Here is a 22,077-nt window from a genome sequence, read left to right on the forward strand (position 1 = left end):
ATCGGGACCAAAACAGACTGGAGGTTGAGCGCCCCCTGCTGATCTCAATAACACCACTTCTGGCAGCAACCTAGCTTTCCCATGTGGTCTCCCATCCAGGTACTGACCGGGCACAGCCCTGCTTAACTTCAGTGGGCGACCATGTGAATATTGCAGAGAACTAGCTGCGGGCAAGTCAACATCGACCACCACTATATCAAAAAAGCACACACAGGCAAAACTAATTTATTACCTCTGTCTCCTGATGATACATTTAAGTCTTCTGAAGTTAAACAATTGGTTTGTGCTTCACAATATTATTACCTTTCATCTGAAGCCTAAAAAAAGACCTTAAGACAGCCATGATTGCAGCTCCGGATTATTTTCCAAGGCTACAGATTAAAGATAATAATGTTGGAAATAATATCCAGTTTCATGCCCACAACAAATGTTTAACTTCATAAGACCTGAATGTATCATCAGGAAACACAGGCATTGAATTTTGTTTTCCTTGAAAGAATCAGTTATAGCCAAAATAATAATAATAATAATAATAAGAAGAAGAATAACAATAATAATAATAATAATAATAATAATAATAATTAAATTAAAATTAAATTAAATTAAATTAAATTAAATTAAATTAAATTAAATTAAATTAAATTAAATTAAATTAAATTAAATAATAATAATAATAATAATAATAATAATAATGTTTTACTAAAAAAGAAAGAATGCCATCTACATCTTGTCTTAGCTTGACACTGAGGCTTTTGTTATTAATAATTAAGCAGTCATTTCAGTTGAAACAAAATCTGACATAGCATATTCATCACATGACCAATCCATTTTGAATAACCCGAGGTAATGTGCATTACTCAAGGGCAGAGAACTAAAGGCACAGTGCAGGTACATGCGGCCTTCCGGTGCCCAGCATTCAGTCATTAAACCACATCACTCCAGATTAGATAAAACAGGAACCGCACAATGCCTTGTTATCCAGCATGCTCTTCTAAAAGGGTCTGAATAAGCCACAAGTGCAAGCGATTGCCCTCACATCATAAGCTTACCTCCAGAAGAAGGGGTTGGCGCCGGGAGCAAGGACAGGGGCGGACGCAGGCCCCTCGGGTCCAGCCGGGGATGGGGAGAACAGAGCAGAGGGGGAGGAAGAAGGGGACAGGAGATGCTGCAGGAGGCTGCTGTTGCCATGACAACGGTACTGAGCAGTTGGCCAGATTCTTTTAAGTGAATACAGCAAGAGAGGAAAGCAAGGAGTAATGCGAGTGGTTTATAAAAGGTGAAGTGTTTGTCCTTGTGAAGGACATGGAAAGGCAGGATACAGTTCATAAACATGACCAAAGCAAAGGCTTAATATCACACTGACACTGGCTTTCTGCCTCAGCATACGTCCAAACTTCAATGAAACGGCGTGAATTGAACTCTAATTGAACATATGACTATGAGCTCCAAATAAAAGTGGCAAAACAAGATCCTGCTTTGAGCTGTTGTTGACAGTCAGTTGAACTGTTATTCCTGAGAGATGCCGCTGACAGGCAGTCTCAACAGTTACGCACACTGGGCACAGTGAAGTTAAAGCTGGTTGGCACTAGGATGAGATGACAGTTCTGTCAGGCTCTTTGCTTTGGGCAACATTCAAGCTGGGTTGTCAAGCAGAGAGGAATGGGTGACCATTTTGTTTTATTATTATTTATTTATTTATTTTTTTACATAATTGAGAAACAGGAATTTGTATTTCATTAATTAAACCTCGAACAAGACTTTTAGTTTGGGGCAGTTACAACTTTTAACACAAAGGATATGTTGTTGTTTTTTCTTTTATGCCTTGTTTCCACCACGCGATACTCTATGGTTTAGTTTGGTTCAGTAGATTATGATTTTGTCTTGGTCTCCCTAATCCAGTTTGTGTTTCCACTGCCAACAGTAGTCTTACTTTGTAAATGTGGTGCATGACACAAAGTTGCGATCAATGTCAGTCTCTTGAAGAAATGGGCCGTTCACATATTGCATCTTTTGCAAGCTAAAGTTCTTCATTTAAAACGTAGAGAGTTAATAGAGAGGAAGGTATACAAGTGATGATTCTCCAATTCCATTAACGTTCCACAGGAAGTCTAGTTAAACCCTTTTGGAACCGTTGCACTGGGTGCATTTATGAAAGGGTTCAAAAAAGAGGTACAGTTTGCTTTTCCATTATTGTACTTCGGACAGTGGAAAAAATACATTACTGTAGCGTACTGAGGTGTATTGCTCAGTGGAAATGATCCATTAAACAGCTAGACAGAGCACAACTCAATGGGAAAGAGGTTCCTTGGACTAACACAAAAGATAAGATCTGATATATCTGGTAAATTGTATGGTTCACTTAAAACCATCTAATTTGGCATATAAGATCATTCAAATGAAGAGTGAAATTACAAAACAACGTAAAACAGCAAACACTTTTGTTGTCTTATGAACTGTAGCATATATGAATTAAATATAAAAAGACAGAAAAGGAATGTTATGAAAAATGGAACCTGTCATTAAAATTAGACCAAATACTTGCAAAATAAAACATTCCAATTTGCTGTAATTATCATAATAATATTCTAGCAGTATTTATGTAATTCTTTTGTATTTAGCAAACACGTCACCTCCCTTTGCTCAGCTTGCAGATAACGATTCTTTATGGTCTTTTTGTCAAAGTAAAACAAGATCATATTTTAAAATACTGTATTTTAAATAGTTTCTTTTTGTTTTAATGTTTTTTTTTTTAAATTTACTTATTTACTTATATTAAATAAATCTGAACTGTACGTAACTAAATTGAATTAATCTATAATTAAATAAATACACTTTTTTTTCAAAAGCAGTTTATTAAAATATTGGACAGATGTTTTTTTTCATGAATGTGTTTTTTTTTTTTTCAACAGATGTGTTTTCAATGTGCTTTCATCCATGTGGATACACTGTTTTGTTTTGACATCTCAGTGTGAACAGAATTTAAAGGCCATTCACACAGAATGTGTTTTTCCATTACAATGTGTGACTTTTCCATTGTTTTTATATGTAAGCATGTGCTGGACAGATGTGCGTGACCATTACAATCACATCTGGCACATTTCGCAGTGTCTCGCACGAGTGCCTCATCTTTAGGATGTCATGTCAAGTTAAAAGAATTTTAACTTTTACACATTGAGCTCCGCATTAACGTCAGCTCCAATGCAGTGGACCAATCAGAAGAACTTGAGGGCAAGGGCAAGTGTTGCGAGCTTCACTTTACAGTAGCAAGCGGGTATGACAATGGTTTTACAGTATTTGACTATAACATGATGAAGAGGGTGCTTTTTTAATAAAAAAAAAAAAACATTCCTGAGCGATCAGTCTCTAGATTTAAGATGGAAAGATGTGTTCAGTGTGAATGACCCATAAAATGATTAAAAAATAAACAACCTATGTTAAAAAATACTGAGGGGAACTCATTTTGAATTAAAAATGTATGGGTATCTCATGTATCACCATGCGTAGTCCTCCAAGACAGATGTGCTCTCAGTAGAGAGTAGAGGCTGAGTGGGCAAAAGTTGCCATTTGACATGGCTGATTCATGCAAAAACAGACCCACACACACACACAGAAACACAAAGACAGACACAGACACACATAGACACACACTCACAGACACACACAGATACACAAACACACAGACATACAAACACACAGACACACACACACACACACACACACACACACACACACACACACAGACACACAGACACACACACACACACACACAGACACACACAGACACACACAGACACACACAGACACACACAGACACACACACAGACACACAGACACACAGACACACACACACACACACACACACAAAGACAAAGACACACAGACACACAGACACGCTATTTTTGCTTGAATTTCCTTGAGTCTTTCTGGCGTTCTGTTGAGTTGTGTTAAGAGACCGTAAACCAAGCTACACACTGTGGCCGTCAATCAGCCAAATGAGAGCTAGAAATTCAGCCACCACTAAGAGCACTGGGGGAAAGCAGGTATCAGATTCTCAAATGGACTGAGAGTGAGAGAGCGAAAGAGGAAACCCGGTGCTTAACTGTCAAAGAGGTCAGAGTCTGCGGTCTGTTTGGATAAAGCTAATGCTGTGGTCATGTTTAGAAACCTCAACGGCACTGCAAAAATGACTGACAGTCAGTTGGACTCGAGTAAAAGTTTAAGTATTGGGCATGAATAAAGGCTCTGTTAACGAATACAAAGTAGTTTTGTAGACCAGTAGGGCTGCACGATTATCTGAAATAGCTATAAAGCTTAGCGGATTTATCAATTCGAAAAAGCTGCTATTTTAATGAAGTAAATATATGCGCTGCACGCTTCAGAGTGAAGGATGGCACTGTGTCTTTCTACACACAGCTCAGTTTGCAGTAAACGATGCTCCACATGAACACCTTTCTGCATCTGCTTTTAGTTTGGATCGCTTGTAACATGCATTTGGGAACATAACGTGCCAACCATCTAACCATACTTGGAAGAAGTGCTGTGAAACTTGCTGTTGTCAACAAAAGAGAAGCTTTAAGGGTGCCCTGCAGTTCTCCACAAAAAGTTCAATGGTTGAAGTTTGAAAACAAATGACATCTGGAAAAGTGTACAGATCAACTAAAAATGTAATTATTAATAATTATTAGTATTTCCTTAAATTTTGTATAATATACAGTTGCGATCAGAGTTATTGAACCCCTGAATTATTAGCCCTCCGGTTTATTTTTTTTCCTCAATTTCTGTTAAACGGAGAGAATTTTTTTCAACACATTTCTAAACATAATAGTTTTAATAATTAATTTCTAATGATTTATTTTATCTTTGCTATGATGACAGTAAATAATATTTGACTAGTTATTTTTCAAGACACTTCTATACAACTTAAAGTGCCATTTAAAGGCTTAACTAGGTAAATTAGATTACCTGGGCAGGTTAGGATAATTAGGCAAGTTATTGTATAACAATAGTTTGTTCTGTAGACTATCGAAAAAATATAGCTTAAAGGGGCTAATAATTATGACCTTAAAATGGTTTTCAAAGAAATTAAAACTGCTTTTATTCTAGCCAAAATAAAACAAATAAGACTTTCTCCACACAAAAAAATATATATATATTTTCAGACATACTGTGAAAATTTCCTTGCTCTGTTAAAAATAATTTGGGAAATATTTCAAAAAGAAAAAAAATCAAAGGGGTTTAATAATTCTGATTGCAACTGTACAAATAATGATGAGATTATTGACAATAATAATAATAATAATAATAATAATAATAATAATAGCAGCAATAATAACAGTAGCAGTAATATTATAGTAATTGAAGATATTTTTTGCCAAATTGTTACATAAAATTGTAATTATAAAGTACTAATGTTACTATTACTACACAATATATAATTTATTCTTGTTGTCTAGAATGTAAAGGCCAAGAAACAAGTCTTCTTTTCTAACAATAATTAAATTCACAATCGTGCAGCCTTAGTTACATACTGTATATGACCCAAATAAACTCTTACTGTATGTGTAGGTCAGGGGCTCCAAGTCTTTCCTTTCTTTTCTTCATGTTCATAAGTTGGGCAGATGGATATGCGAAAACGTAAATCTGACTTTTACTCAGAAGTGTAACACTGAAGAGTCTCCAGCTTTACGGTTCCAAGAACACAGCATGGCATACTGCGAACGTCTGCTACCAAACGACCAACTCTGCTCATGAAGGTTTGGGCAATCCCAGCCATACTTCCTCTATCTTCATCAAAATCATCAACTGTCAGATCACAATGTGCCTTCAAGTCTCAGCTTGTCTGCGGCCCGAGCGAGTATCCAATTCTGTGTTAACTGAGGTCATGATGGTGTTTGTTTTTAAAAGACAGTCCTCTGAAAGTTGTATTCAAGAGCGCGTGTCTTTCTCCGCACTGTGAAGTACCATAACATTGGTCTGATGGGAGAATGTGAAGAGCGTGACGGTCCAATTCCAGGCAAATTAGAAGACGCTTCACTCACTTCCGACCTCTGCTGCTAATGTGTATATGTTGGCAAGACGGTCAGAAACACACAAACACAGCATGTAATGAGGGAGAGGGCATTCTCATGATATCACAAGACCCTGGGGGAGGTGCAGCTGTTGCCCCTTCCTCACACCAGTCCGTCTCTGTACACCCACACACGCGTATAAGCACAGTTCTGGGAACCCGGAGAACATCAGAATCCTATCCACTGTTCCCAGGCGAATGCTTTTGGCTAAATGTAGCCCCAAGCAGACGATAGGCAGGATCAAAGAGCAGAGGAGAAGCAACACAAGCGTTAAGCCTTACTGATTCTATTGACACACAACGCCACAGGAGAGCCTAATACAATTACATTGACACATGATACATGTCTCTGTGCAAGTAGGCATGGGACGATAGCCGGTTTTAAGGTACACTGCGGTTTGGAAAAGTTAAGGTTTTAAAACTGCTAAAATTGTGTGTAATACTGTTCTTATAGTATATGTAAGGTTTTTTTTTTTATTTTACATGTTTTTCAAGACTGTTTTATTTAGTTTTTTGGGCAAAATGATCTCCACATCAAAAGCTACTGGTCATTGCAATTTTAGATACATTTTTAAGTCTTTGAAACTAATGAAGACAGCTAAAGTCAATAAATTATTTTAATTATTCAGCCTGATACGTTTACTTTACCAAAACATTTGAAATGCTTCTTAAAAATAAAATTCCAAACATTTAAAAATAATTTTTTTTGAGCAGTAATCACAATACGGTCATACCATGAAACTGATATTTTCATCAAACGTTTTCATACCGTCAGAATCTTATACCGGCCCACGCCTAGCGTGTATACTTCAAGTGATGGTTGTCCCAAACATGAACATTCATGTATGAATTGCTGACCATAATTTTTCCTAATCCAAATTTCATTGCATGCCTGGGTTGTTATTTTCAATAGAAAATGAAAACAAAGGGGAATCTAGTAGTGAACATTAGAAGTGGATAAGCACCATTTAACAAAGTTGTCCTAAAACTATAACTAATCAACAACCATTCTTGTCTTATGACAATTTTAGACTTTTTTTGATCCACTTCAAATGTTGACTACTGTAGATAAAGTGAAGCTCAAAAAAATGACCAAAAAAAAATCATAATAGTCAGAGGAGGAATCGGTCTTGGTCTTGAAGTTTTAGAGATAGAATTACTATCACAACTATCACAAAACTATTAGTAAGGAGCATGTCGTGTGGACAGAGAACTGGTCCAAAGATCACTTTAGTGATGAAAGCGTTGGGTCTGATGAGACATATTATGTTCATCATCAAACTGCGAAAAGATTGAACCCAAATTGTGTAGTAAAAAAAATAAAAAGAAAGAAAGAAAGAAAGAAAGAAAGAAAAAAAGAAAGAAAGAAAGAAAAAGAGAGTGAAAGTTCAAGGAACTCATCAACTCATCAACATGTGGTTCCTTCCCTGCATTCATCACCCAATTATCCATCTAATTTTTGTTCAGGTTGATGAGTGGCAATCGTTAAAGCAGTTCTTTGGAACAGAAAACATTGAAATAATGAAATGGCAGAATAGAGTGCTGATCTAAACTGTCAGGAAGGATGAGGGAGTGAGGACTCACGATGGGTTTATTGGTTAAAAAGTCAACAAACCAACTAGACTGAAAGGCTGAGAATGAAAAAGCACGCTACAGATAAAACAAACACAAACACCAGGATGAGAGGTGTATATACAGTACACACACACACACACACACACACACACACACACACACACACACACACACACACACACACACACACACACACACACAAAACAAATATATATACATACATACATACATACATACAGTACATACATACAGTACATACATACATACATACATACATACACACAATAATGTGTTTAAAATTGTTCTTACATTTTTAACCCTGTTGTATACACCGGGGAGAAAAAATTTACAATTTCAGGGTTAGTAATTAATAAATTATTGAATAGTTATAATTTAGTTTTAGTTAATTTAGTTTTTTTTTTTTTATCCAGGGTTAACAACACACCAGAATGTGAAAAGATGAGACAGAAAGCAGTAAGTTATGAGAAGGTCACCCAGAAATTAACCAAAAACCCTAACTGCATGAAGACTAAAAGGAAAGTTCACTGACAGCATTGTGGAATTGAAGGCTTGATTTGATTAAGCCCTGTAATCCTGCAGCGGGTGGAATAAACTCAGTGAACCCTCACAATAGCCGACATTATGCCCACTCCTGCCAGTCACTGTAAGCTACACAAAGAAAGCAAAAAGAAAACGCTAACCAAAAGATCAGCGACGGTATGCTTGCACACAAGATTTGAAAAACCCTTTACGAGACCCCAAGATTCTCTGCGCCACCCCAAATCTCATGATTTTGATATTGCGTGATCTTATGATGGCACTTTTTTTTGCTAGCAGTGAGTTAAAAATAAACAGAAAGGAAGATATACATAGGTGTGTCAGAACACGAACAGAAATGCTCAGCTGTCGGAAAAGGCTTGGAGTAATCTGCCTGTCACTGCCCTACCAGTCACCTACGACCCGCCGTGACCCTGTCCATGTGCAGTAAACAGCGTTGACACTGTGATCTAGGAGGAATGCTAACTGAACTGATACAGCAGTGTCTGAAACATTAAACATGCTGACTTATTAAGCAGTATCCAGATGTAGAAAGGCAATAACACAAGCCTGAAATAGATGAGTGGCTGTATAATGTAATGTTTTATATGCTAGATGCTGAAGCTCCATTTCATATAGACGAATTGAAACACAGACTTTTGAAAATGGACATGTGGCTGTACACAATCGCTCACTGACTGCTTTTCTGGACTATTGCGCATCCCTCGCTGATTCTTAAAGCTGCTCTCATATGACCATTACGCAACTGGTAAACAGCAAGTGCGGATACAAGAAAAATATACACATGGTCATTGAGTGTGGATGGTCACATGTAATGCATTTTATGCTGCATACTGTGGACATAACACCTTTATCTGGCATGCAGTAAAAACGGCAATATACTGTAGACAAGCAGCGTTTTCAACATAACTATAAAAACATACTAGTGTAAACGCAGCCTGGATTAATCTGGTTGATTTTGAATGTAATAACGTAACAAACTGGATATAATTCATAGTCAGATACGGATCTGCTTCTTAAGAGAATGAATTGGCCTTGCAATGCACATGTAAAGCACATCAACAAAGAACTTTGAGTATTTGCTTTATTTGATTCAGTGTAACACAAAATAACTCTTTGCTGAATGGGCATTGCATCCTCTTTGATTAAAATAAAATGAAATAAAGAAAATAAATTATTATATGATTATTCACAAAACACCACAGCTTTCTCTGTCCTAGCTCAGATCAAAATTTGTACTTACAAACTGCCTCTTCTAGGAAGACTCAGCTCCTTCTGAAATAAAGAAAGAGAAAAATACAAGATTAGCTACAAATCAAATGTGTCACAATAATTACGTGAAAACCAGAACTTTTGAACTTGAATGCATACAGTAACAATCCTGCAGGTAATGAACAGTCCACCGGGTGGCGTAATACAACGACCTCAATTCATCTTATCCAACACTGCATTACAAATATTCACAAGTTAACTTGAATTATTAACAAGCTGATTTTAGCAAATTATTATGCCGTGGTAGATTCAATACATGATTTCAATAATGATTAGGTGGAATAATGGCCAGTATCCAGCATAATGAGTCTTTTACCATTGGTGAAAGAAAGTAAAACACCACTAGATGGCAAAAGTGAACCATTATTCTACTCAGCCAGATCTACCTCAGACCAGTGAATGCATACTGTTAGCTGGACAGAGAAAAGACAACTGATATCATGTCCAGAAGACCCATGGGACAGAGGAAAGACACAGAATAAGGCGATTCCATCTGTCCTCAACCACAACGAAACTGTTCTCGAGTGTAAAAATCCAGGGAAACGCAATGATATTGCAAAAAGAAAATGTGATCTACGAAATCAAGCTGTTTAAATGATTAAAGAGCTCTTATATTGTAAGTATACAACTGGCAAACAAATAAAAACATCATTAACATATTTATATTATTTTCTTGCTATTATGACAGTGATATTAGATATTTGTGTCACTTGTCACAATAAGTATTGCTCCAGAAAATCTTTTATGGATCTACAAGGTTCCTATTGTGGTCTATAGACCCCCTTTATCATTTTTATTGGAGAGTTAATTTTTTTTATCAAAATAAAAATCTGTATTAGCACTCTTGACAGATAAATAGGCAACACAAACAATGGCTTTTAGATAAGTCATTACATTCAATTATTGGATGTGTTTACAAAGCCTATCATCCATTAACAGTGTGGGTGTATAAGCAGAGGCCACGCATTACTGATCCTTACTGATTCAACTCATCCAAACACAAAGCCAGCATTCGGTAATGAGCATATTCTGTTGACACCATGTTTCCTTGCATCTGGCTTAGCTGTCACTTTCAAGCACATAGCAGTCTTCAAATAAACATTTATTTATTAGGGTTTTTAACATATTCATTAAATACTGTAAGTTTTAGAAGAAAATGTGCTTTTTACACAATTAACTCATTTGTCAAAAACCCAGATATGTCTACGCCTTTTGCATTTAACATTATACTATTTTATTTTACTTTTAATTTTAAAGGTGCAGTAGGTGATTGTCTTCAGAAACTTCTCTTCACGTTCCAATAGTAGTGATTAAAGTAAATGATCTAAATGTATTGATGTCTTTATATATTCTTTGTAGGGCATAAGACAAAAAAAAAGTTTATCCAATTAAAATTTGTCGGACCGATAATTCCCATAATTCTAATAAGTAGCCCAAACTGTCTGGCAACAAATGTAGATTTGTACATCTGTGCACCCGTTAACACAGATCCGAGGTTTGCATGTGCACATGCACTGCAACTACATGGACACAAGAGAAAGAGTGACAGTGGTAAAAACAAATGCGGAATCAAAACTTCCTGAATTGTGTAGTTTGTGTTGTTATATATATATATATGAGCGATTCCAGCGTTATGGATGTGACATTTGCAGTAAAAACTCAAAACATAATTTCACACAGAAAGTATATGTTGACATTATATCGAAACTTCTGTTTATATTTTCCAAAACAGCTCACCACAGAGTTCTGGGAGCAGAAAAATATCAATATGTAAACATGTTTTATATTTTAAATTAGGAAAATAAACATGCGTTATGGATGTGACAAAAAAGTTTGCAAATTTACAGTCGACAACAGATTATTTAGAAATACTGACAGGTAAACTGCACAACCCAAAAGACACAATGCTCATCAAACAGGTATGAGTCGGCTCACTATAGAATTAAAATGATTGATTTTATTTAATTTGACATTTTTGCATTTATGAAGAAAAAGTGTCGTTATGGATGTGACACATTTCCGTTATGGATGTGACAGCTGTGAAATTTCCACTTGTGTGATTTTGGCAAATTAAATATAATAGTTTGAAATACTGACAGATACATTTACGATTATTTTTAAAGTACTGTAAAAAACTTGCTAACACAAAAAATGTAAAAACGGTTTCTCTATTTTGGAGAAAACTAAATAATTTTTTATGGCAAAGTTGACATTTGCATGGAATTGCCCATATATATATATATATATATATATATATATATATATATATATATATATATATATATATATATATATATATATATATATATATATATATATATATATATATGTATATATATGTATATATATATATATATATATATATATATATATATATATATATATATATATATATAGTGTGTGTGTGTGTGTGTGTGTGTGTGTGTGTGTGTGTGTGTGTGTGTGTGTGTATATATATATATATATATATATATATATATATATATATATATATATATATATATATATATATATATAAACTTTTTTTTACCCTAAATTAACCTAACTAAAATAAAAAAAACATGGCCGCTTTCTATAAAAAATTTACGTGAAAATTGTAATTATTTTATTTTAAATCACTTTCTTTTGCAGTGTATATACTGCAATTCCCATCTCAAATGCTCTATGAATTCAATCGTGGCTGTCAACAGCCTGCTAAAGACCTGAGAATGATTCTTGTTTCAGTCCAATAACTGGCTGAGAGCAAAATTCATTTCAAGTGCATTAAAAACTTCAGCCTCCCACTGAAAGCCGCTCTTATTACTGCAGGCTTATTTGACAGCAATGAAAAAAAGAGCATATAAGACAATAGAACAGATCCAATAGCAAAGTGACCAGTAGCAAAACACTAGGTATAATGATAAAAAGACTGTATTCGGAGTGTATCTAGAAGACATCTGTCTCCTAACATCGATAGCCGTGCCAGGAAACCTTCACATCCTCCTGACCTGTCTGCAGAATATTAACACACCAACTTCCCAAAGTGCAGCCTTAGCAAAACACCAGCCTACTTTTTAATTAGCAACTCCACCGATAGCAGCCAGATATGCCTGGAGGCTTCATATACAGCAGCTTTTCCTGCTTTCATGTCAACTTGAGATCACTTTTCCACTGTGCTGTCAGAAAAAGTGCTCTCTTGACCTCTGTATCCTCTTTTCTGTCTCTCCATAACAAATCTGAAGTGCTCATCAGTGCATTCCCACTGCTCTGACCTGACTCAGGTAAGGATGCATCAGCCTTGGAGAGCTCTGGATGGACTAAACCTTGTTAGCTTGTGTGTGTAAGATGAAGTGAGTATCTTTTCTCGATGCCAAATCAGATTAGTTGTGCAGCATAGCAGTGCTGGCTGATATCTGGATGTTGTGTATGTGTGATAGTGTTCTGGAGAACGGAGCCCAGCTGTGCTCAGGGTGACAAGAGCGAGAGCGTGCCATAGAAATGTTCATGCCTGTTATTTACAGCTCAGCATTTTACACTGATTAAAATAAGGCAAAACCAGACTAAGGCTCTTTGTAAGCAGCTTATCCACCTTTGGCAGTACTTTTTGGGGCATCAGAGCACAGTCTAAGTTTTGTTCACCTTAACACTAGAAACAAAACAGTATATATTAATTGAAGGGGGAAAAACTACAACCACAGATAGCACTGAAGCTGTCCTTAAATGCCTTTTTCCATTTCTGTATTTCTACTTTCCTTCACCCACCTCGGATATAGCAAATTTTGGTTTATAATATTCTACTAACTTGCATTGCTTGATAATCATGATATTTCTTTTTCTTTTTTCTGAAAATGTAATTTACGTCACCTTATTTCAAAGTGACTTATACAATGGATTAACTCAAAGAAAAGCAAAACGTATACTGAATGCACACTTTTGGATTGGTGTTGAAAAAAGAAAGGACTTTGAAGATTTATAAAGCACAATCTACAGTACAATGAGCCAATAGATTTAGTTTTGCTTTAAATGCATTTATCTGCAGTTAATATTAATATTAAATGTTAATTTCAAAAGCAATTTTTACCTATTGTGACTAAAGTCTAATGAGACTTACTTTTTAGATAATATGGTATATTGTAGTAACATCAAAAAGTTAAATCAAAGAGCTAAGAGAACAACAATAATAATAAGTGTAATATCCATATACAATCACCGACCACATTATTAGGTACACCTTTCTAGTAACGGGTTGGACCCTATTTTGCCTTTAGAACTGTCTTAATCCTTCATGGCATAGATTCAACTAGGCACTGAAAATACCTCAGAGATTTTGGTCCATACTGAAATGATAGCATCACACAGTTGCTGCAGATTTGTCGGTTGCACATCCATGATGGGAATCTCCCATTCCACCATATCTCAAAGGTGCTCTATTGGATTGAGGATCTGGTGACTGTGGAGGCCATTTGAGCACAGTGAAACTCACTGTAATGTTGAAGAAACCAGTCTGAGATGATGATTCACGCTTTATGACAAGGTCATAAAGAAGAGCCATCAGAAGATGGAAACAACACTCAGGTAGTTGACACGATGCTCAATTAGTACTAAAGTGTGCCACGACAAAAATCACCACACCATTACACCAACACCACAACTAGCTTGAACCGTTGATACAAGGCAGGATGGATCCATGCTTTCATGCCGGTGCTTATATATTCTGACCCTACTATTCAAATGTGGAAGCAGAAATCAAAACACATCAGACAAGGCAATGTTTTTCCAGTCTTCTATTGTTCAATTTTGGTGAGCCTATGCGAATTGTAGCCTCAGTTTCCTGTTCAGGAGTGGCACCCAGTGTGGTCTTCTGCTGCTGTAACCCATCCACCTTAAGGTTTGAAGTGTTGTGCATTCAGAGATGCTATTCTGCATAACTCAGTTGTTACGACTGGTTATTAGAGTTACTGTTGCCTTTCTATCAGCTTGAACCAATCTGGCCACTCTCCTCTGAGCTCTGGCATTAACAAGGCATTTGGACCCACAGAACTTCTGCTTACTTAATATTTTTTCTTTTAGACCATTTTCTTTAAACCAAAGCATGGTCAAGCATGAAAATTCTAGTAGGTCAGCAGCAAACAACTCAACTGCAGCAGATCGTCTTGACCATGTCTACATGCCTCAATGCAACGAGTTGCTGCCATGTTATCAGCTGATTAGAAATTTGCATTAACAAGCAGTTGGACGGGTGTACCTAATAAAGTGGCCGGTGAGTGTATGTTTTAGTTCTGAAAGTATATCTAGATGTAAGGCCACTGATTGTTATATTTATATTATATTGGTGTATATATACACCAATATAATATATAAATTGTGTCTTTGTATTATTTGATTATTTAAAAAATGAAATCAGACAACTGTGGTATTAATAATCTTAGAACAATTATAATCTTGCTCAGACAATTAATTAATAATTATTTAAAACCATAATCATGTTTAACCCCTAAAACAATGAATTTTACACAGGTTATTTTCTTCTTTTCCATCTACATTAGAGAGAAAATGAAATAATGTCTCATAAAAGTATTACAATGTGCTAAAAATGTAATCTGAAGCAAATCAACTGTGTTCTGGCAGACTGATTACATTAAATGGAGGGAGAGTCTGAAGGAGCAGTTGCACAAAGCCACACAGATGCAGACTATCGCATCCTGGCCAGGGCTCTGTCATTGCCATAGGCTAAAATGCTGGGCAATGAAATTAGCCAGAGTGACAGTTTGGAGCAGACCCCTGCTCTCCCACAAAAGCAATCTCCCCAATGGAGCCCATTAATATTTCTTAAGTTCGTCCAGCATGACAGGAAGCCATAGTGCAGGGAAATGTAATCAGGGAGATTGACCAAAAGCAGCAACCCGGTGCTTAAATGGACTCCAGGAGACAGTTTGAGACATCAGGAACAGCATCTAGATAAGAAACTCTTTGTTTAGACGGTCTTAAGAGCTTACCTGAGGTGGCAGATTTCAAGTTTCCAGAGTTAACCTGTGTTTCGCATCGGGATACTGTGCAGTTTCATTGTGACCTTGGGTGAAGTGGAACCCGACTGGATCCAGTTATCATGAGCAACAGTTTTAGGTTTGACTGACAGCTCTAAACCTCTCTGCGATTAGTGCCAAGTTTTAGTGCTGTGCCCTCCAGCACAGATTTCAAGCTAGCTGAGCTAATTACAAAAGCCTCTGAGCTCTTGAGGCTAAGCAGCCATACATTAAGACAAAACACATGCTGGACATTGGTTTAGTATCATTATGATTCATTATAGGAGAGTCAGGCTGCACTCAATCCAAGAGCAGCACAGCACTCAGTAATAATGCTACAGCAATGCTGGAGCACCGACATAAAGCAGAGCTGCAGCGACAGCAGGTCAGATGGAAATTGGTCCTCTTGTCTCCAAAGACCAATAAGACAACATCCAACTCCCTTTATTTGTCTGGATACATACATTAAGTTAGACATGTTTATAAAAGATCTAAAATGGCAGACACTCCAAAATGTGAACAAATTTTTTGGTTAATTACAGAATAGCACAAGACAGCAGCACATGCCTTTGGTCTAACAAAAACAAAACAAAACAACAAAAAAATGTTAGGACATGTTTGGACAAAGTTGTTTGTATAATTTCTGAAAGAATTGTTAAAAAAAGTGACTCGTATCAAATAGCTAGTTAAGAGAACAAAGTGGCATATTTACTGTAATAGAACTAAATAAACAGTCTTGTGGCAAGTAGATGCTTTACTAAATCGACGAGGAATATATGTGTTAATGAATTTATCATTTGTGGCCTAATATACGTTTATATCAAGTGTTAAATTACTGCATCTCTCTTATTAGTATTGAATATTTAGAAAATTATTAAAATATTGCTGTTTTCTTAATTTTGCCAGGACTATAAGGACTTGCACATAGATAAGTATTTATGTTGTAAAAAGTTGTTTCCCTCAAATATTAATCATGTTTGAATTTCTGCTTGCTATTTGCGGGCTTAGTATTTTAGTGAAAATCATAACAATTTTAAATGAAGTTAGAAAATCTAAACAATTACAAGTTCTTTTAAACAATTTAATGTACCCATGCTAATCTAAAAGTATTAATTCTTTCTGATAAAAAAAAGGTTGCTAAAGTATAAATGGGTTTTCTTTTAAATGAAAATTTGCAACAACAGCTTACCTCAAACCCCCCAAATCATTAGCATCATGTGCTGAAATGTACTGTAATACCTCCTATTAGACGATGGCTTTAAAGCTGTTGTATGTATGTTTTTGACTCTTCTTAAGCAAAAATACCATACTATGCTTGCAGATATTTAAGAAACATGCCAAGTGATCATTCCTGTTTATCTGAAAAGCCATGCTGAAGTCAGATATTCTGCTTTGAAACCATGTTTTCCGTTTCTTAGTTTTGGTCTCTTTAACCCATTCAATGCCAGTTTAGCCAATTATTTTTCAGCACCCTGGGTTGCCTTGATGCCTTCATTCATTCAATTATTCACAAAGGCTTTTAACGCATGCGTCTGTGACCTCCGGTGGACAGTAGCAGACTCCAAAATAAGATGCAGATTCAGAGTTCCACATGAGGTTCTAATCAATAATCTAGCAAATAATATAAATATTACTCATGTAAACATTAGGTGAGCAGGTTACATTGTAACCACATGCATACCTGTGAACTTTGGGATATAAAATAAGGAATATGCTCACCATAATAAGGGATTAATATTATTATTAATTATGTGTATACGTCTGTTTAAACATGCACCCAAAACCCAGAGTTTCGCTTCGCTTCAAATCACCTGTACAGAATCATTTTGGAAAACAGCGTCTATTTATCACTATGGAGTGTGTCAGCTGAGAGTCATGTACTGCTATATGACTGTTTTGAGGATTACATATGAAGGGGAGACGACGCTTGTAATGAAAAGGCAAGGGAATCCCACCATTTTAATATTTATTTGAAAGTGTTTTCATTCCTAAACAAAGCAAAAACAAAGAACAGACTCACATTTAAGAGCAAAGGACAGCCCCTGGTGGTTCGGTGGTGTGGGTTGAGTATAGGGAGGCTCGCCTCTTTAATGTTTATTGCCATCCTTCAGAGAAAGACGGGAAAATACCTTTACGGGATGATAGCGGGACAGAACTGTAAAATGCAGGAGAATCCCTTGAAAAACGCGAGGGTTTACAGGTATGCATATGTCCTGACACACACTACGTGACAAGATTTGCAGTGATAATGCAAATTTGACCGTTTGCACCTGACGAAACACGAGCCAAATATAGCGATTTAGAAGCACAGAATATGCACTCACTCATGAAAAGATAAGGTTTATAATCTAATTAGTGCATATTAAACCTCTTTAACATTACAGTTTAGATGCTGAATCACTGATATATGTTGGCTTGCACTAAATAGTATATTTATTTTCAAATGGTTTTTTGTTTTCAAGATCTGAGGTGAACTATCTGCTGCTGCTTTCAGTAGTATGGCAATAAATGTCACGTAAAATGGAATTCAAACTCACATTGTTAGCATTCAATCCTGAATAAAGCACATAAGGTGTACCTGAGGTGATTACAATTTATCTTGTTTTTCAGATGCATGAAATAGAAGCCTTTTCTGATACATCAATTAGGTGTTGGTTAGAACAAAAACTCCTTCTAATATGGAAAATATCCCTTCGATCGCATGCTGTTGCTTTATTTAGAACACCGTTTAAATCAAACTTTAGGCTCGATTGTAAGACTCACTCCTTAATCTGGCAACCTGTGCTTGCGTTTGTTTTGATCCACGAATGTAATACCTAGTTCAACCACTGGGTGTCAAACTTTCTGTACATACTGCACCTTTAATAAAATAACCGAAGTTGGCAGTATAAAAGTTAGACTAGTAAAAGCAACATTTGTTTTGCCGAGCAGTCCTAAAAAAAATAAGGTTTACAATGACACTTGAAGAGCTGACGACAGCTGTCAAAAGTGCTTTTGTGCCAAAGCCCAGTACAGTGTCCAAAGACATCTAGGATAGAAAGCTCCAGCCAAAAAGTCAAAGCTCACAGATTCCCTTGAGATCTCACCAGGGACATTGGACAGTCGCTGACAGTGACATGCTGCATGCAGGACAGCCAGGACAGACACAGAGCGGCTCAATCATTTCTGCGAAAAAGCACTGAATGGCTGGCACACTTCCTCAAAAGATGATCACAGATGCAGAAGCATAAACCAAAGAGTGCCAATGATGCTCAGTACCCATTAAACGTGGGCTTCAATGATTGTTAATAGCCTGTTCAGAAATTTGGAATCTGTACTGCACATGATACTTCTTCAGTTTCAACCTTGCCATTTATACACTATAAAATGGAGAAGACCAATGAAATCCCACTGTGGGTGGGACAAGCCTGAAGCAAAAATAGAAAGTACACAATTAAGAAAACGCCTGGTCCTATTTGCTTTTTAAATTGCTCAAATTAGCAAGGAAGAGATAGCTTTAATCGCTTGTAGCTTTATCGACTGACACCTGGTTAGGACACAGTGTTAGAGGAAAAGACAGAAGAACACTGCCACCCTTGGACATGTTGACGCGGTCTTGGCCGATTTCATTACAAAGGACTAATGAACTAATTACAGTGGACTCAGGGGAGGCCTTCCTCCTCCCCATCTGGGTTTCTGGGGAAAGGACAGCGTTATGGAACTACAGAAGAAGAAACACTCCTAAAAGCTAAGCAGCTTTAACCAACACTCCTCATCTGTTATTGATGTACTATAAATAAAAATGCATTATTGATACATTATTGACTTAATTTCAAAACACTTAACAGCTGCACGCCGTTTACATTTCATATATTGATATTTCAATAACACTTAACTCTAGGAACACGTTCTGTAGCAAGACAGCAGCTGTGGTTCTTGAAGACATCAATAATAGCACAACTACTCATAGACATTGATATTTTTATGTATGCCATACATATGTACAAACAGAAATAAGTCCTATAAATAAGCTACTCAACACATAGCTGTAAATATTTTTATATTTTTAATAGTTTTAAAAACTTAATTCTGATAACAGATTTATTCTATCTTTTACATGATGACAGTAAATAATATTTTACTTGATATTTTTTAAGACACTTCTATACAGCTAAAAGTAACATTTAAAGGCTTTACTAGGTTAATACGGTGAACTAGGCAGGTTTGGTTAATTAGGCAAGTTATTGTATAACGATGGTTTGTTCTGTAGACAATCGAAAAAAAAATAGCTTAAAGGGGCTAATAATTTTGTCCCAAAATTTTTAATTTTTTTTAAAATTAATAGCTGTTTTTATTCTAGCTGAAATACAACAAATAAGATTTTCACCAGAAGAAAAATATTTAGACATACTATGAAAATTTCCTTACTCTGTTAAAAATCATTTAAGAAATATAAAAAAAAATCAAATCAAATCAAAAGAGGGCTAATAATTCTGACTTCAACTGTATATTATTTATTTATTTATTTATTTTTAAACTTACAATGTTTTTCAGGTTTCTTTAACAAAGATATTTTACAACTTTACGTTGACAGCCTCCACACTCCCTGGACCAGAAACACTGGAAACACCGGATTGCAACACCCGTTTTAACAGCCGTTAAATTACAGAAATGTACCGTAAATTTCTGTAATTAAACCTTCCAGATTTTACAGTAAATTTCTGTTGTTTAAAAACTGTTATTTTACTTTTTTTCCGGCACTCCAGCTGCCAAAAAAAAAAGAAAACTTTGAATAACAAATTTGTTTTACAGTGTATTTGTAAAAGCCCAATGTATACCTTTGTTAAAAGTGTTCTTATAAGAAGTTAAATGCATAGGTAAATTTATTTACTTTAGTTTCATATTTACATGTATTGTAACTTTCCACTTTTTTTAGTTTATTTATTTATTTCTCTCTTTTCTTATTTTTGGCTCTGATTTGTTTCCTTTTTTGTTTAATTATTTATTCATTTTGGCCAGGGGTGGGTGGGGTGCGGTATTAACAGAAAATACAGTTGGTTGCTATTCTTGTCTATAACAGTGTATGCTGGATTATTTCCACCTGTTCAATAAAAATTTATCACAAAAAAAAAAAAAGGTTATTTACCAGTAACAAATCACTCTAATACGCTAATGTTAAAAACTATGTTTGTTTTTTCTTACTTATTTTACTTTTTTAACTATGATTAAGATTTCTGAGGAAACCAATACAAATTCTCTCTCTCTCTCTATATATATATATATATATAGATAAATATAAATATATATATATATATAAATATAAATATATATATATATATATATATATATATATATATATAAATATAAATATATATATATATATATATATATATATATATAAATATATATATATATATAAATATATATATATATATATATAAATATATATATATATATATATATATATATATATATATATATATATATATATATATATATATATATATAAAAAATGTATATATATATATATATATATATATATATATATATATATATATATATATATATATATATATATATATATATATATATATATATATAAATTTCAGAATTATTTAACAATAAAAACTCCTTAACAGTAAAATGACACGTTTCTACTGTCACTTAAACAGCAGAATGCAGCCATGCTAGATTTAAAAAAAGGGTACAATAACAGTATACGGTGTGCATAAACAGTAATAAATCTACACGTGCCCCATAGTGAACCCTTAGACACTGACATGTCCTATATTGCTTCCTGCCACTATTTTAAACAATAAAAGGTCAAGGAGTGTAGTCTAGTGATTGCATGAAGCAGGTCTGAAGGTGTTTAATCATTTGGTGGAGCAAATGGGGCGTAGCACTAAGCCTGTCGAGACTAATTGCTTGCAATGAACGCGTAAACGAAACTGATGGGGGTGAGAACGAGAAAGAGAGGGAACAGCAAATGAAAGAGTTATATGTATCAGGAGGATATTAATTAACTGGGTCATTGTAACAAAGATTGAACAATAAACATAAGAAGGAGAACGTGACGCCTGTGGCAGAGCACACATTATAATGAGTGATCGAAAACTGTTGGGCTGTAACAGAAGCTGATGGAGTATTGGAAATCATGCCAAACAACAAAGAAACCCTGACTTTCCTTTTGCATTGTTGCGTCTTTATAAGGGGTCACCAAAGCAGAAGGAATTGATACAGATTAAAATGTCTCTTTATAAACATTTTCAAGTAGGAGACACACTTCATTTGAGTGTCCCAAATCGTGTACTTATGCACTATTCTATGCCATTTTGTGTTATAAATAGTGTAGGTAGTGCATTTACAATGAACAATTCTTTTATTCTAAAAAGAATAAGTGCACTTTAAATACCAGGATGATGCACTTATTCAACCATTAAAAAGAAGTGCAGTGTTGGATACTTCACACACTCAACAATCACAGCTTTGCGCACGTAGCAGAAAGAGCGGAGCTACTCATGAAGGGGCAGAGTTATCAAGCACTGACGATGGATTACTTTATTAACTTTTAATATGAGCAAGCCAAACTCTCCTACATGAGTAATCATGCCAACCCCCCAATGG

At 35.3% G+C, this 22,077-nt stretch overlaps 2 protein-coding genes across 14 annotated transcripts in view; both read right to left on the reverse strand.

Annotated features, from left to right (window-relative positions):
* LOC147843556 (uncharacterized) overlaps positions 1-22,077 on the reverse strand; it is a 536,892-nt gene that overhangs the window by 478,336 nt on the left and 36,479 nt on the right. The window lies entirely within an intron of this gene.
* The window catches only part of mast2 (microtubule associated serine/threonine kinase 2), a 200,990-nt gene that overhangs the window by 62,032 nt on the left and 116,881 nt on the right, over positions 1-22,077 (reverse strand). For 8 of the 13 annotated variants that reach the window (XM_087257530.1, XM_087257529.1, XM_087257528.1 and 5 more), the window contains one exon: positions 9,444-9,475. In XM_087257530.1, coding sequence (XP_087113656.1) covers positions 9,444-9,475 — 32 coding nt within the window. Of the gene's footprint in view, positions 1-1,049; positions 1,218-5,554; positions 6,108-9,443; positions 9,476-15,447; positions 15,578-22,077 lie in introns of those variants that run through there. The other 5 variants (XM_087257542.1, XM_087257541.1, XM_087257532.1 and 2 more) reach the window with 3 other exon arrangements.

This window comes from Danio rerio, chromosome 6 (genome assembly GCF_052040795.2).
Source record: "Danio rerio strain M-AB ecotype USA chromosome 6, GRCz13ab, whole genome shotgun sequence".
In the NCBI taxonomy this organism is placed as follows: domain Eukaryota; kingdom Metazoa; phylum Chordata; class Actinopteri; order Cypriniformes; family Danionidae; genus Danio; species Danio rerio.